Genomic DNA, 16,979 nt, shown 5'->3' on the forward strand with positions numbered 1-16,979 from the left:
CAGTGAGACTGGAGATCACAGGGTCAGGGGAAAAAAAAGTAATGCCAACCGTTGATTTACATCCTCCTTCTGTCTTCCTCTGTGCATGTAGACTATTCATCCTGTATATCCCCAGGCCATGTGGATCCACTTAGTGTTGAATCAATGACTGCAGAGACGGGTGTGCACAGACCCATCCCCGTTCTCACAGTTTACAGCGCTGCCATTTTCTTCTTCATAAATGTAGTTTTCTTCATAAATGCTCAGCATGGAAATAATTCAAACTGCTTTCCAAAGACCTCAGAAGGAACAGCAGCAACTGCTTTTAAAGGCAGACAAAGAGCCCTGTTCCTCCAACCAAGCCAATGCTTGGGCTGCCACAAGGTGTTGGTGCAAGGGCTCAAGTTAGCCCTCATGAGCAGAGCACTTCTGTTGTGGTTCTCCGCAGACTCCTTACATTTTGGTATTTATTGGTAGAAGGCAAGCCCATACATGTGGGAGCCATAGCACAGCATGATGAACTAGTATTTCTCGCACCATTGTGTGAGAAATGGGATGAAAATCGCTAAAACTTTACTTTTGGGGGGGTGAAAAACCCTAAAACAAATCTTAAGCTCAGTTTCATCAAGTTTTAGTTGGATCACATACTCTGTACTTCCTTTTCCTTAAAATGTTACAGAAATATGCATTTTCTGTCTCTCAGTTGGGTCCGCCATTGGAAGAGTGAGTGCTAGAGACAAGGACTGGCCACCCAGTGTCGTCACTTATTCCATTGTAGCTGGAGGAGGCACCAGGAATTACGCAAATATCTTCTGGATCAGCCCAACCAAAGGACATCTGAGGATTTTAGCTAGGTTAGACTATGAAACAGCTCAGAAACACATTCTCACAGTACAGGCCTCAGACCAAGAGAAGACTGCAACTGCATCTGTGAGTAAATTCACTCCACTTCTCCCCTTTTATCTACATTTTTCTTCCTTCTTCATAGCAAGAACAGTAAGACATCGGGCAAAACACTGTGGTCTGTAAACGGCCAGTTCACCCCTGCACAGTCATATATTAATTAAATAGCTGCCCACAACTCTTTTATTCAGAAGAAAATATATAGCCAGTATGCTCACAAAGGTATTTTGTAGTTCTTTCAAAGAATCCCTGTGTCTTTCACATACAGACTCCTTTTTCCTCCTTTTCACATCTTCTTCCTCATGACAGCCTTGCATCTGATTTTTGCACATCTCTCGGGTGGGGGGGGGGGTGGGGGGGGTGGGAGGGAGGGAGATATGGATACTAGGCCTCCTTTCTATTCAAGCCAAGCACCACCCATAGAGATGCTAGGTGGGAGGTTCTTAATCTCTTCAGTATCACAGTATCACAGTATCACAGTATGCTAGAGATTGGAAGGGACCTCGAAAGATCATCTAGTCCAGGAACACCTAGATAATGTTACACAGGAATGTGTCCAGGCGGGTTTTGAATGCCTCCAGGGAAGGAGACTCCTCAACCTCCCTGGGCAGCCTGTTCCAGTGTTCCGTCACCCTCACTGAGAAGAAGTTTCTTCTCAAGTTTAAGTGGAACCTCTTGTGTTCCAGTTTGTACCCATTATCCCTTGTCCTATCATTGTTTGCCACTGAGTAGAGCCTGGCTCCATCCTCGTGACACTCCCCCTTTATATATTTATATACACTAATAAGGTCACCCCTCAGTCTCCTCTTCTCCAAACTATAGAGACGCAGCTCCCTCAGTCTTTCTTCATAAGGGAGATGCTCCACTCCCTTAATCATCTTAGTTGCCCTGCACTGGACTCTCTCCAGCAGGTCCCTGTCCTGCTTGAACTGAGGGGCCCCCACCTATAGTATTTTGAGGTGATGATTAAGGAAAATTCAGCATCAGGAGCTTTTAACAATGACAAGTTTACCTGTTGCCTGTTAGAGACCAATAGGCATTAGAGGAAAGAGCTTTGAGAAGGGTAACTGTTTTCCTTCAGCCAGGTAATCCCAGCTGGCATTAAGCACTTCTGGTGCTACCTGGGGTGCTCCCAGCCATGCAGAAGGCCATTACCACCATTTCTCTCTCATTGGGAACAGTCTATAAGGAGTCTTCCTTCCTTCCATGGATCATGTTCAGAATTATTATTAAATATGCTAAGAAGCCTAGCAAATGACTGTGAAGCAATTTTAGAGTCTTGCTAGGAGGTTTAATGAATATGTGGCACTACTATTATTTCTAATTTTAACTATGACACAATTCAGGTGATTCAAATAGTCAGACACATCAGCTCAAAACCCCCACGGTTTTGGAAGATAGTTCAAGTTGAGGAACCAGTTTCCAGAAAAGTGTTGATCGCAAGAATTGAACGTCAAATGATCAGAGACATCTTCTGGTAGAAACTAGACTGGAAAAGAGGTTCACTGCTCTTCAACTGCTGTTGATAAAAAGAGCAAAATGGGCAAAGCCAAACAGTTACTGAAGTTAATAAAATTGTGGCTCAGCACAATGGATGTGGTTCAGCTTGCTATTGCTCTTTTCTTTCAGGTAACTGTCAATGTTTTGGAAGTAAATGATGAAGAACCAGTTTGTTCACCCAATTTCTATTCATTTCAAATCCCAGTCAGCTTAGCTGTTGGGACCAATATTAACGGCTTCAGGATTGAATGCCAAGATCGTGATTCTCCGCCCAGCTCTTTCCGTTACTTCATTAATGAAGGTACTGTGTCACGGTGTGTGAGCTGGGAGCAGTGCAAAAAATTAGGGAATGCTGATGGTTCACTTTGATGTGTAAATAAAAACCTAGCACAGTTTTATGTCCTGCTTCTCATGGTGAGCTAGTTGTGATCCACAAATTCTGCTCATCATCACTTTACTGCTTACCCAAAGAGGTGTATCTCCACAAGTGCAGCAGTGATACCTACACACAAACCCATACAAAGGCTGTGCTTGTATTAGTAAGTAAAGGTCTGACCACAGGTCCACTTTTGGCTGTACAGACATGAGCTGTGCCATGCAGTTGGCCTCTGAGCCGCAGAGCAGCCCATGACCTGTTTTGTGTCGTACAATAGACATGGCCTTCAAGGTCACTTCAACTCTGGAGCTCCATGGGGCAATGAGCAAAACCAAAGCACATTTCATGCATTTTCATGGCTCTGATCTCTTGTATGTGTGGTCTGTTTGGAGCCTAACAGCAGCTGGCCTACCTGCAGCTGCTGTATTGACGGAAAATGAAGTCTGGGGAGCCTGCATCACTGGTCCACAGTACAGACAAAGCCCTGGAGGCAATTAATGTCCCCAGGTCATTAGATCTCTTCTGGGGACCTCTTCAAAGGCCTCCACCTCTGGCTAGAGGGAGGGGCTACGGAGAGGTGTTGAAGGGGCCTCTGGTGACAGGCATAATGAGCCCTGCAGCAGCATAAGGTCCTTGCCTCAGCTGCATGCTGCTGCTTCTGGGTGCTTTCCTGGCTGCAAGGACAGGTCATTCAGGTCACCTCTTATGTGCTCTATGGCTCTGAAGTGTTTCCACAGCCTCCTCTCAGCTGCATCCCCATAAAGGGTCTTATTCTATATTTTAATGCTTTTATGATTGTATTGTTTCAAATTGTTTTATATGGTATCAGGAAGATCTAGGAGCAGTTCTCAACAATGACATTTCACCACACAGGTGGATAGTGATCCATAAGAAGTTTTCAGCAAAACCAAATTGTTTTGCTTGTTCCACACATTTACTTTAATGTGTGATTAAAGTAAAGTTTTTGTGCTTCGCTGTTGTTTTTTTGCAGGCAACGTGAACAATCATTTTGCCTTTTCACCAAGTGCTGGCTCCAACACATCACGGCTGATTCTTGCATCGAGGTTTGACTATGAAAGCAGACTTGATACAAACTGGATTTACAAACTGCGTGTCTACATAACAGACGACAATCTATTATCTGCCAGGGACAAAACTACACACCTAGTTAAAACTGGAACAGTGACTTTAAGCCTCAGAGTTATCCCAAACCCAACTACCCCCATTACCACGACAGTAAGTTCACTGAAATTTATGTCTAGTTCTGCATTTATTTTATGGACTAATCTCCATAGAAGTGAACAAAAGAGGGTAGATGTATGCAAAAGGAGAGCAGAAGCCTACAGTGGGTCCAGTCCTGGGAAATGCTGAGCTCTGTGCTCTGATGTTGAAGCCAGACATAGTTGATGTACTTACTGTCATGAATGATTGGTCTCAGGTACAGAGTCATAACATATGGTTTGTATTTTAGTTTCTAAAACAAAAAGGGCAAGTAGCCAAAGGACTGGGCACACTGCCATTACCAGGCAACTGGAAAGTTAAAGACTTTGGCAGCTTTATTAATAAGGAAAGAGCAAGGGTTAACCTTTGCCTGGAACCTTAAAATTACCTCATGCATTTCACACTACCTCTTTTTTTATTCATAGTTACTCACTCCCCCAGCTGCCCTGCACTTCTGTGTGCTTCTTTAGCAGTGGAACACATTAATCTGTGGCTACTAAAACTGAAATAGACAACAAAACAACAAGAGATCCTCATCATTTGGAAAGGGCTTTTTTCCATCCTAGAGGACACCATCACGTAAGCCCTTGAGCTGCCTGTCAGGAAATGAAGCAGTTGTGCACAGCCTCATTGTGCTGTTGAGCTTTCAGCAGGTTTCAAATAGCAAATCCAGAGGGGTGAGATGGGTCTTTCCTGAGCTCCCTGCCCACGTGGTGGTCCATAGCTGAGCTGAAGAGGCCTGCACAGATTTCAGCAGCCAGGGTATGATCTGTGGAGCTGTGGGCTTGTGTCCCATCAATACAGTCTATCCCTCTGCACAGCCATCCCAGGCAAGCTCTGGCTCACCAGTTTAATTTTGGAGATAATTTCCATCAGGCTGGTGCAGGATGTGAGGAGAGCTGGCTTTCATTCTGCCTGCAGAGGCAGCACAGCCTTAGGGTACAGACCCTCTGTCCCCACCCTTGTACCAGTCCCACCTTCATCCCTTGCTGCACCAGCTCACCTGCAGTCCTTTCATTTTCTGCCTGCCTGCAGATGGTATTGCCCTTTTTCATCTTGCATGAAGGAATGAAAACATGAGTATGCTGGTGAAGGGGTAAAAGAGCTATTCACTGTAAAGTGGTCTGGATCTGCTAGGGATTACTGGTAACTAGCCAGAACCAGAGGATCCTGCAAACAGCACATGCAAGTCTGGACGCTTTGCTATGAAAATGCTTAAATCCAAACTTGCAGACTGATTAATAACCCTGTTATTATCTAATGCTCTGCTGGGAAGGAATAAATGGTTTTCCCACAGCCTTCTCCTCCCCCTACTTGATGTGGAAATGAAAAGTTAAGCTGAATAACAAAACTTATTCTGTATTTCTTCCCCATGCTTTACCACAACTACAAACAGTCTAGACCACATACCACAGCACTAAAACTGCCTCCCCAGAGATATCAGCCTTCCACTTTCAGTCTGTTTTCCAGAAGAGCACTTCCATTATAGCAACTTCTCCCAACACTACTCCTTACACGTGTTCAGTGCAGGAACTTGATAAATCAGACGCTGGAAGGCTGGTAGCAGTAGAAAAGAAGCCCTGTCACAAAAAGTCACTTGTGACTTCAGTCCCGGTGAGGATGGAGCGGTGGTGTGATCTAAAGATTATCTGAGAGTTTCTCTAAGGGTTGGATGTACTTTTTTTGTCGAGGCTAAATAGGTTATTTAAATAGGAAAGAAATGGGTACCCTACTGCATTTCATACGCAATGTGATTACAAATATTTTACAGAAAATCAAATAAAACCTTCAGCAGACAATAAAAACTATTAGTACCACACTTAGGAATGACCCAAGTAGACCAAATGAGTAATTTTTGATCCATGTGAGGATAGTTTCATGATGGGACTTTAATGAATGAGTTGCTAGCACAGTTACACACCAGCTCAGAGACGTGTCTTCTGGCACTTGGAAGATGTGGGAGATTGCAACTGCTCAGGAAGTGTGGTTTTCCTTTCTGGAACAAGTCACAGGGTAAAAAATATATATAAAAAAAGGAGTTTTATTTCTTTTTATACAATAACCCAGTTCCTCAGGGTTCAATTCCTCTTATGGAGTGAGTTGAATGATCACTGCAGTAAAGATGACCTACTTCCAGTTTTGCCTTAGGTAACAAGAAACCATTATCTTGGTAATGGCAGTATTCCCTGAACTTGCACACCCTCCAACAGTGCACTCACAGCTTCTCAGGCATCCTGAGGCTTTTACACCTCGCCATGGCATGCTTGTTTTAATATAAGGCATGGAAATGTGATCTGGAACCTCTTTGCATCGTGGGTGGGCTCCATTTCACCTACCTTTGGCTGCCCCAGGAGCTCTGGTCCATCTCAGTCATCTGAGCTGCCTTGGCAGTCAGCAGGCAGGTACCTGGGATGAATCACTGCCTCCAGCAGACTCTATCTCTCTGCCCATCATCTTCAGAGCCCTGGGGCAAGATAGGGCCAGGTGCTTCAGTGCATAAGTTCAACCAGATGAAAGGTGCTGTTGGTGTCAGTTACCTTACAAGTATGCAGCCTTGAGGAACTTTCCCTATCTTGTTTTAAAAGCCTGGCTTCACTCTTGTGACAAAAAGGGAAAACCTCTACTCCGGATCGGCGTGGTACGTGCCGTTTGTCATCACCCTCTGCAGCTTGCTGCTCCTCGGACTGCTGGGCTACCTGGGCTTCTTCCTTGCGACCTGGGTCCGTACCCACGGCCTTCCAGCAGGCAGAGCACATGGAAAACCTCTGTGAGTCCTCCCAGTGCCATGCTGGGGAAGCACCAGCAATGACAGAGAGAACTCAGGCCCTTCAGCCATGAGGAATAGTTCATAGCAGTGTGCCCTTTGTTGTAGTGAATGCTATTGCCAGCCACAGTGATATTTGGTGTTAATGATATGAAATCAAGGAAAAATGTCTATGGCATTTTCTTCATGGATTTGCTAACGTTAGCATTAGCTGAAGGTAATAGCGGAATTCACAGTTGTAACCTCAAAGGGCAGCTGTGCTTGTGAGGCTCAGTCAGAATCTGCGTCTGACAGTGCTGACCAAAAATACAGAAGTTTTTGGTTTGTATTTGGCTCCCACTCTGAGTGAGCTCCCATCTAGGTAGTTACTGGAGGCATTTAGATCCCAGAGTCTTTTCCAAACCTTGGTGCTCATGCCAAATTCTTTGTTCTGGCAAAACCTCTGCAGATTTCCTGGAGTTTTATCCAAGCCTGTTGCAAGGCTCTGGCCCATTAAGTTTCACTATATCTCTAAGTGCTTGTGCTTGGCAAAAGCCATGGAAGCACCTGGAACCAGCTCTGGTTCAGTGTGGGAAGCAGCGGAGATCCCCACTGGCAGCCTCCTCAGTGGGCTGGAGCCAGATTGCCTCTGAATTGACTTTTTACTTCACAGAACAAAGATAAGCAGCTCTTTAAATGGACTAGAATTAGAAAAGAAAGATTTCTGTAAGTATTCTTAGGATTTGGAACTAGATTTATAAATTACAGTAAACAGGTAATATATAATTGTGATTATAATTTGAATGGTGTGAAAGGAAACTAGCAATTTGTGATAAAAATGGCAAATGAATCTAGCAGCGAATAGCTGGCTATTGTTATTATTTGTTAACAGGGCAAGTGATTCATCAGGAACCAGGCTCTCCCATTAAAAAGCAATTTCTGTATTTTCAAAAACATTTATAACCTTTCAAATATTTTAAAAGGTATTATCCAAGCACATCAGATCCAAAAAATTGACCTTCCTCCAAGGATGGAACAAAATGACAATGTTTGAAAATATGTATTTCCAGATTATATAAATCCATCATGTTTTCATCAGTAAGACTTCATTTTAATACCATCACTTCTTGGGGAGGTGTTGGAGCAATGCTCAGGGCTGTTTTCCTGTTTAAGAGCAGCATTAAACGATTCAGGCCTTCAGTGAAAGCAAAATCAGAAACCAAACCTATCAAGCAAATCCCAGAACTCAAGAAAGCACATTCTTTTTGCCAAATGAAAGAGAACAAAGCATGGTATTTTTATGTAGGCAAAAGTGTGACATTTTCTAATTACACTCTTAATCTTTTTCTCATTACAGGATAAATGCTCCAGGTATGCACCTATTTTCTGTATTTTCATACTTCACAACAAAACCTTGTTTACGATTCAATGTAGAATTTGTAAATCCATTTCTAGATACATAAATTTAACCCAATACAAGAATACTGAGATTAAATAACACTGGCTGATTATGGGAGGTCTTCCTAAGTGATTTCATGGTCTTTAAATCTATTAACTCTTAGGTAATATCCAAATTCAGAGTTGCCAGGTATTCTGGCATGGATGCGAAAGAATTGCTGTTCTTTTCACGTGCAATTCATATGATGTCAAAAAATAATCCCATCCCTCTACAGAACCTTCAAGAGTCCTCTCCACTCTAATTTGCTGATCTCTGATCCCTTCATTTGCTTCCTTGACATCATTAATTCATGTACCTGAAGGTTTATTTTCAAGTATTGGTGCTTTAAAGGGGTTTGTATAACTTAGCAGGGGCATAAGCTGCACATTAAAAAAACAGGGTTTTTTAAAAAGCAGTCTTATTGCTTTTAGTCTCATTAGCTTTCTGCTAGCAAGCATGGTTCATATGGGCTCAGTAAGACCCTGCTTTTACAACTCCCCTTCTCAGTCAGTATCTCCCAGCTTGACAAAAACACATGACTAACAAAACCCAACAGAATTAGCTGTTCTCTTGGTTGCCCAATTTGAGGCATTTCAGCTGGCTGGTTTCCAAAAAATGGATGCTTGGTGCTTTCTGGAAAACTGGTTCCCAAATGCTGGGCATCAAAGGCCAGACAGAAAGGTTTCCCGTCGGTGCTCAGGTTGAGACCCATCCGCAGCTCTTCGGAGTATTGCCTGGTTGTAAAGCCTGTTGATGGCCAGGCATACAGTTGTCTGAAGAAAGGCCGTAAACACATCGGCAGGGAGCAAGCAAGAAGAAATGATAGCAACTAGTTGGGTATCATCCACAAATCTGTGCTGTCGAGATGCCCGTGGCACTGCTGCTGTATTTGCTTGCATGTGGGATCAATTAATAGTGTGGTAAATTCACAGATAACCAAACTGTTCTTCAACCTGTATTTTACTTGACTGGATCTGCGGCATTTCCCTGTTTTGCCTCCAAGTGCATGTTTGAGTGCACAAGCTTTACAACTACAAACATTCACTGGAAAAAAATAATCCACATTTGTAGTTCAAATATCCCCAGAGTTGAATTTCTCTGTTTGCATTATTTAGAAAGGGAAATCTGTTAAAGAAACCATTGTTATTTATTCACTACTGAAGGAATAAGACTTTTCGAGGCTATACTTTTGATTAGTCATTGCAACTCTGGTTTCTCACTCCAAAATACTATGAAGGAGTTCACTTTTCAAATAGCAGGAGGGATCAGCATTAAAAGAGAAATAAGGATCACTTGAGATGTCTCAGAAGTTGAATACCAAGAATTTCCATTCTTGGTACCATGTACCAAGAGGAAATCTTGGCTTTAATGTTCTCTAGTCACTGTCAGAGAAATTGTATTCTTTACAATGTGTATTTTCCTTCCTGTAGAAAAGAAGAAACCCAAGAAAGATGTGGTTGTGGTAAGTACTGCCAGCCTCAAAACAAAACCTAGTTTTGTCCAGCCCCATCATGAAATCTGACTGTAGGACTCTTTCTATGAAAGGTGCCTGTTTTCCAATGAGAACGTAAAAATGATAGACAAGGAAAACAGGATTCTCTCCAAATGCAAAACACTTCAGTGCCCCAGCTGGCCTCTATTTGGAGGCAACACTGAGTGTGAGGGGTGCTTATCTATGCTGTACCCCCTTTGCTGCCAAGTGCTGAATTCTCCAGCTGCTGTGGCAGCCCTGTATGTGAGAGGCCAGAGAGGCTGCATCCAGAGCAGTGACAAGGAGACTCATTGTAGCCACAGAGGCAGGAGGACAAGTGCCCTGATGGCAATGTTGCACTGCTGTGTTACCACTGACCTGTACAGCTAACCCTGACCTGCCTGAGTGCAACCAATAAGGTACATAAATGTCCCCAAACTGTAAAGAGTTTGGTCTTCATAAGCTGTTTGCAGCAAAATGCCATAGTTAATTCCACTTAACAGATGTTTCTTTGCTCCTTGATCTTGGATCTCCTTCCTTTTTCATAGCCATAACACCATAAAGGCTGCAAAGCACTTTCATTAGTGTACTCTCCCTCCCCAGGCTCTTCAAAGAGGGGATTCCCAATCCCCCTCTGGGTGGAGGTTACCATCTTGCGGTTACACACATGGAGGTATTTAGCATGTCAGACCTTACTAATTCTCCTTTGAACATCTAGTGGCAACACACTACATCACAAATGGCTTTTGTTGCCAGTTTTGCCTATATGAGTTCAATAGGCAGGTCATACAAGTCCATCTCAATCCATTTAGTTCACCATTTCCAAGTCACCGCCCCTCCTTCTTACTTAACTAATTCACAGGATTCATTTCACGTTTGTCTCTCTTCACAGACAATGACAAAGCTAAACACTGTCTTTGATGGTGAAGCCAGAGACCCAGGTAATAAAAAGCAATTAACAGTGGATATGATAATTTGGCTGGAAACCAGATTAGTTGATTTAAATATGGTTCGACATTTGCTTTTCATATTTCAGGTTTGCTGTTTCCAAGGAGAACGGGAGCTATATTTCACAGATAGTGAAAATCAAGACATTGCCCTACTAACATTTCTAATGGTAGAAATTCTTATGGCCCTTGAAAGCACACATTTGATGGCCAGATTATTCACTGCTCCTCTGCTAAACCTGAACATATGGGTCTGCTATAGGAAGGTGGGAGGGGAGGGAGAATTTGCTGCAAGCCTCCTACTCGGGTGCTGTCATGGCTACAGAGTTTCACCCTTCCCATGTCTGTAACTTGGTCAGAAGATTAATGTAGCTGCAGATATATTGACTTTGCCTCTTAAACCTCTCCCTGGATGAGGGCAGGTGGGAGAGTTACTTGCTCCTTCTCAAACCTCCTCTCTTGCAGCAACAGTGCAGCATTCCTGCTTTTTGTTGGGGAGGAAAACATCACTTGTGAGGGAGGAAAGGGAAGATATTTGCTTTTAGGTACAGTTGTGGTGGCATCAGTTACTGAGTGTCACCAGGCTCCAGCTGTTAGCTGAAATATACTTAGCTAACTCTGAGTATATCTCATTAACCAGCTGGGAAAAGTGAAATTAAGGTGAAAGTTAGGAAAACCAGGATGAGCCAGAGCTTTGGTGCTTATCCCTTTACCAAGTGATGGCCACTGTGCTCTGCAGTGGGTTCATTACAGAAAAGTGTTTTGTTTTTTTTTCCTAGGGGTTGATCTGCCTTACCTCATCCCCCCCGATCCACAGCCCCTGCGCCTGAGCCCTGTACCCTGGTGCTTGGCCTGGCATTAGGGTGCTGGATCCCTGGCATGGAGAAAGGGGGGGCTGGTAAAAACTGAGACAGTCAGTCAAAATAGGTCTTTAACAAATAGATCCAAAAATAGGTCTGAAACAATAGGTCTAAAAATTATCCAGAAGAAGGCAGGCTTGGATTCTAGGCTTGGATTCATCTGGCTGAATTTCCACACAAGTGCCTGTACCTTGTGTTTCTTATTAGCTAGCTTGGAGCTGTCAGATGCTGTGAGCTAATGGGAAACACCAGGCATGGGGACTTCAGTAGAATTTGGGCAAACAAATGGGACCCTACTGTGCAATTAAACCCATCCACAAAGCTGCTCAAGGCCAGTTTGGTCCATGTCCAAGCCCACCTGCTATTTATAAAGAGATCTGGAGGGATGGGCTCCAAAGTCCCTGCTTTTTCTTTGTGTAACTGCATTTATAATATATTAAACATGGATGTTCTCCGGGCTGTTGCAAGAGCCGCATCCTGGTGTTTGTTCAGGAGAGCTGGTGGCTCCCTTCCTCAACAAACCTGGCCTCAGCACCAGACTTAAGGATACCTGAGCCCACCTGAACCGCCCTCTAGAGCCTGGTGTCGTGCCTGACATGAGCATTGCGCTATTACACAGCTTTGTGGTGTCAGCAGAGAAATGTGTGGTGTGCACTCTCCCATTCCTGGCTCATCCCAAACCCTACAGGATCAAGCGTCAGCGGTTTGGAAATGAGATTTAATAGTTCCCAGGATATCATCTCTGGAATATGATTAGGAGGGATGGTCAGGAGCTGCTTCCTGATCTGAGCTGCTTTAACCTGCCCGCCTTGTAAGCAGACAGAAAAATAACATGTAAAGAGATCCAGTTTCATCTTTAATTGCTCAGATTGCATTAATATGTCAGAAATCATTAATTCTGATACATACAAACTGTTAGCATGTAGCAACATGAAACCACTGTTTCTTTTCAGGCCTTACTGGTCTTTTGTTTGTCTCATATTAATAATGTTTAATTACAAAGAAGTGCCACTACAGCTCCTGATTCTCTGTTCAGCAAGAGATGGTGATTTAGATTGTGAGGCAATAGCACTGGACACACAGCAATTTTTCCACCTATCTCTAGGTACTAAATGAACTGAAGGATAAGATGCTTTTAATGTACAGGTACAAATCATCCATAAAATCTGAAGAGGGCTAAAAGTCTTTCAAACAAGAAAATGTAGCTAAACAACCCAAATTTAACAATATTGTGTTTATATGAAGTACATACTTGCGCAAACAGGAAATAGTATTCACTCTGTTAACGACAAATGTGCACATTAAGCCTGGAAGAAAGTATTTTGTGCAAATGGAGAAGCAATATATACAGCCAAAACTCACTGGGGATCCCAGATCTTCCCTGAGCAGCCACCATGACACCCAGGTCCCCACTCCAGCTTGCAGGAATGAGGCCTTTCCCTCTTGGGGCTACCTCCCAAACTCAGCTGACATTCCAGGTGCTTCATGTTTCTCATTTCAACCCCATCCTGAGGAGAACTGTCATGTCTTAATCTGCTGTGGCAGGAATGATTTTAATCACTTCTCTTTTCTCCCTTACAAGTTACTGGCAGAATGTACGAATTCAATACACAGTCAGGGGCCCGAAGGTGGAAGAAGAGCAATGAGCCCCTTCAACCAGAGCTGGCCCTACAGATAACATCCAGTGCCATGGATGACAGTGGCCAAGGGACAGAAAAAGCAGAGGCACCAAGCAAAAAACAGCCTTCAGAGAAGGGGAAAGAGCTGGCTGCAGAGACAAAACCAGCTTCCAAGCTCACAGGAGGGCAACGAGAAACACAAGGCAAGGATGGGCTGAAATTACAAAAGCAGAAAGAGGAGTCTGAGAACAGGGGGTTATCCTCACCAGCCCCCCGAGGCAGGTACTGACCTCCTCTCCCAAAATGAGTGCTGTGTTGCCAGTAAGCTAGCCTTAAAGCAGAGTGCATGAGACTCCAAGGTGCCTCCCAGATGACCTCTGCTCTGAACAGCCGAAGAACCAGATGTGATTTTCTCTCTCTGTATCTTGACTGCAAAACATAAGGTGCCCATTGCTGCATAAACTGGACCCAAAGGCAGGATGAAGCCAGACTTGCCCTTGGCAGGTGCAGGTAAGAGTGAGAGTCAAGGGGAGGACGTGAAAGAGGGAGAAGAGGAAGCAAAAGCAGAGTCATGGACAGAAGCATTTGCTGTCCCTGGGCTACAGCCACTGGCAGGTTCCTCCTGGAAGAGCTCTGCATCCCCAGACAGACATGGCCACATCCTCTGACTGCCTTTGGGGAGGCCAGCCGACAAGCAGACATTCTTTGTCAAGCAGTGAATGGGAGTCTTCTGTTCCTGCTGAGCAGCAGAAAGGGTGAAAAACACAACAGAGTTGAAAAGCTTTCTGGTAAAAGCTAAAAACATTTCTTCTCATTCAGTATTTTATTTCAGCCCCTCCTTGTCCTTCCATCTTGCTGTAGTAAAGACCACGGCTTGAAAGCAGTTTTAGAGTGGAGAAAACTCAAAGTTTGTTATGGTATCTCAGGCTGTCATATCAACACTTTCAGCTTATTTATCTTTTGTAACACTAGCAGCATTCAATATCTTCACCCTTGGTATTTCCACTGGCGTATTTAATGTTTAACAGAATCAAGTGGAACACACTCAAAAGAATAATGACAGTAAACACATGGGGTGAAATAATCTTTTCCAAGTGTGGGCATGTATAATGTAAGTGCTGCCTAAGAACCTGATATAAAAAAAGCAAACTCTACAAGAATTCAGAAAATTATCTTAATCTGAAGAAAATGAATTATAAATAATGACTGAATACTCCATGTCTTGGCTTCCTTTCTTTCCTGATTACTGAAAGGTTTTTGGCGGCAAGGTGGCAAAAGAAAATACTCAGTTGAAGTTGAGCAGGGACAGCCAGTGAATGTTTTATCCAGTCTGTCACATACATTGAGTTTTGTGGTACAGTGGAGGCCCAGGGTGATTTCACCAAGGATCCTACTCTTCACAAAATCACCCGTCACAGTGCTGCAACTCTGCTGCGCTCCAAAGGAGCGGTTTGGCTCAGGAACAACTTCTCTTACAAACACCAAACCCCTTCAGTCAAATGCCAATTCATTGTGCAATCAGAAACCCAGCTGTCATTAACACCACAATGATAGAGATAGGAAGGAGTGATTGATACTCTATAAGCATGTTATCGGTTTACTGTGTCTGTGGCGGTTGTTATAGTGCTGTTTGACCCTCCAGCACCAACAGGGCTAGCCCCACATTCAGAGCTCCAAACCACCATTGTTTGCATTCGTTTGCTGTAAACATGATCTGTTCAATTCTAGGCAGGTGACACAGAGAAGTAACTGGCAGTACTGCTGTAACACTGATCTTTCTGTCACTTTGACACCAAGCTGTGCCTGGCACATACAAGTGTTAAATCTTTGCTACCTGAAGAAGTTAACTGCGTTGTTTCATTAAAGGGTTTTATATTTATTTTCCTGAGTATTTCTCTGGGGCAGCCACTCTGCTTCCTTGATGCCTCTCATAGTAAGTACTTTTGTGATTAAGAGATTATTACCTTTTTTTACAGAGAGGCAGAGACAAGCTGTAGTTTCAGCCAGGAAACCTGGAAAGAGATGGATAAAACCTCCTCTTTCTTTACTACTGTTCCTGCTGCTGAACTGCACAAACTTCTTTCCTTTCTTCTCAGGAAAAAGACCCAACCCAACAGCACATAACACAGCATCACAGTATGCTCTTAACATCCATTAGTGCAAGGGCATTGTCACAGCCAACACTGATGGTGCCATAGTCTCCCACAGCAGGCCAACAGCTGGGTTAAAAGCAACTACCCTTGTAGTGATGTTCACATACTCTAACCTTGAGCAACTGGCAGGTCCATGGATCTAAGAACTAACACTGCCCGGGAAGCCTCCATCCAGTTGAGGTGAGTGTAGCTAGTGTGCTTGGCCTTTCACAGGGCAGGTTCAGCTAAGATAAAGCATCTTGTGAGTCGCATGCAACTTGCTGCATGGGGAAACAAATGTGCTGACCATAACTCACAGCTACATCCTTCCTCACCCACGCTATTGCTTCAGTATGTGCAGTGCTGATCTCCAGCTCCAACTGATTCTTCATCCTTATCTTCACTGTGAAACCTTATTTTGGCCATGCATGAAACCACATTCCTTGCTCAGGAGCTACAAAATCAAGTAATAACAAGGCCTTATGCACAAGCAGCTAGCTTTTCCTCTCAGCTACCCCTACTACTATTGACTTTCCTCCCTGTGAACAAACTCAGGTCTCAATGAGCTGAAGCACAGCCATTCATTTCTTTAGATTGTCTTTGGTAGAGCAAAAGCAGAGAAGACAGAACTGATTGTCTTGGATGTACACCTATTAAGTATTATATGGAACAATATATGAAAAGATATTTTAAATATATGTAAAAGAAATGTATATTGTTTCGTAAAATACAGATGATAATAGGCTGTGCAGTACATCTTTAAATGCTAGAAACCTCATCTAATTGCTAAACCAGCTTTTGTGCTTTTTTCCTTGGGAAGTGTCTTTGAGAACACTGAATCAGTGTTGAGCACTGCCGCTAGACAGACTGAGAGCAAGGATTAAGGGCAGGCTTTAGACAATAAAAGCATTTAATTAGTGGAACAATTAGCTAAGACTGTGAGGCCTTTCCATCATTAGAAGACTTCAGAACTCAAGAACGACTGCTGTGTGCAGTAGAGGGTCAGAGTACATGATGGGAACAGCCTCTCTAGTTTCAACAGCCCTGTTAGTCTCTGTATATAGTTAAAAGGTGTGAACTTTGGTGCCATTTGTTTTAGAGGGATGACACCAATAAGCTGAGCTAGAAGAGGAAGAAAGGCAGCTGGTGGTTCAAGCAGAGAGGCTGGGGGCAACAGGTCCTGACCTCCCACTGCCTGTTATACATTATGCGTTAATTTTATCCAAAGCCTACAAAAACCAGTGTGAGTTCTGCCACAGCTTTTGATTGCTGTGTCCACCTATTACACATCTCTGAAGTGCTTTGAGATCTTTGGATTAACACTGCTCTGAAGTTTCAAGAGTGATTACAACAGATCACAGGTCACTTTACTGACTGGGTCTAGTTCCTCCATTATGATTATGTGTGATTATGTTACCAGGGGGTTTTGTGCTTTTTTCCAAAGTGAATGTACTTCTAACACACAAATGCTCTGCTTTCATGTTGGTATTATATATAGCATTTGCAATAAACATCAGAAGGCTCAGCTTCTGGCCATGCAACTTCATTTATACCAGGGAATGTAAAAGTGCCTATGCTGTATTTGTTCATAGTCTCCAGGAGACCTACACATGAGAATGGTTTCAGCTGCAGAGATGGAGAATGTCTGCTCAGGATGCTGCAGAATTGTGACTGCTCACTAAAAGCAGGAGATGGAGCTTGGGCCCCCTCAGAGAAGGGTGGCCAGGCAAGGGGAATAATACTCCTGAGCAAAAAATCTAGCTGCTAGGTTGTTGTATGGCATCCAGATT

At 43.5% G+C, this 16,979-nt stretch overlaps 1 protein-coding gene across 1 annotated transcript in view; it reads left to right on the forward strand.

The window, feature by feature from the left end:
* The window catches only part of CDHR3 (cadherin related family member 3), a 38,989-nt gene extending 24,721 nt beyond the window's left edge, over window positions 1–14,268 (forward strand). Inside the window, exons 12-19 of the mRNA XM_061467411.1 lie at window positions 683–909; window positions 2,512–2,683; window positions 3,750–3,994; window positions 6,565–6,746; window positions 8,080–8,093; window positions 9,591–9,622; window positions 10,524–10,572; window positions 13,021–14,268. Of these exons, the coding sequence (XP_061323395.1) occupies window positions 683–909; window positions 2,512–2,683; window positions 3,750–3,994; window positions 6,565–6,746; window positions 8,080–8,093; window positions 9,591–9,622; window positions 10,524–10,572; window positions 13,021–13,346 (1,247 nt within the window). The 3' untranslated portion in view covers window positions 13,347–14,268. The remainder of the gene's footprint in view (window positions 1–682; window positions 910–2,511; window positions 2,684–3,749; window positions 3,995–6,564; window positions 6,747–8,079; window positions 8,094–9,590; window positions 9,623–10,523; window positions 10,573–13,020) is intronic.
* The last annotated feature ends 2,711 nt before the right edge of the window (window positions 14,269–16,979 follow it).

Source organism: Pezoporus flaviventris, unplaced genomic scaffold (genome assembly GCF_033815535.1).
Source record: "Pezoporus flaviventris isolate CSIRO_AGI_PZ_B2104156 unplaced genomic scaffold, CSIRO_AGI_Pfla_v1 ptg000045l, whole genome shotgun sequence".
NCBI classification, from domain to species: Eukaryota; Metazoa; Chordata; class Aves; order Psittaciformes; family Psittacidae; genus Pezoporus; species Pezoporus flaviventris.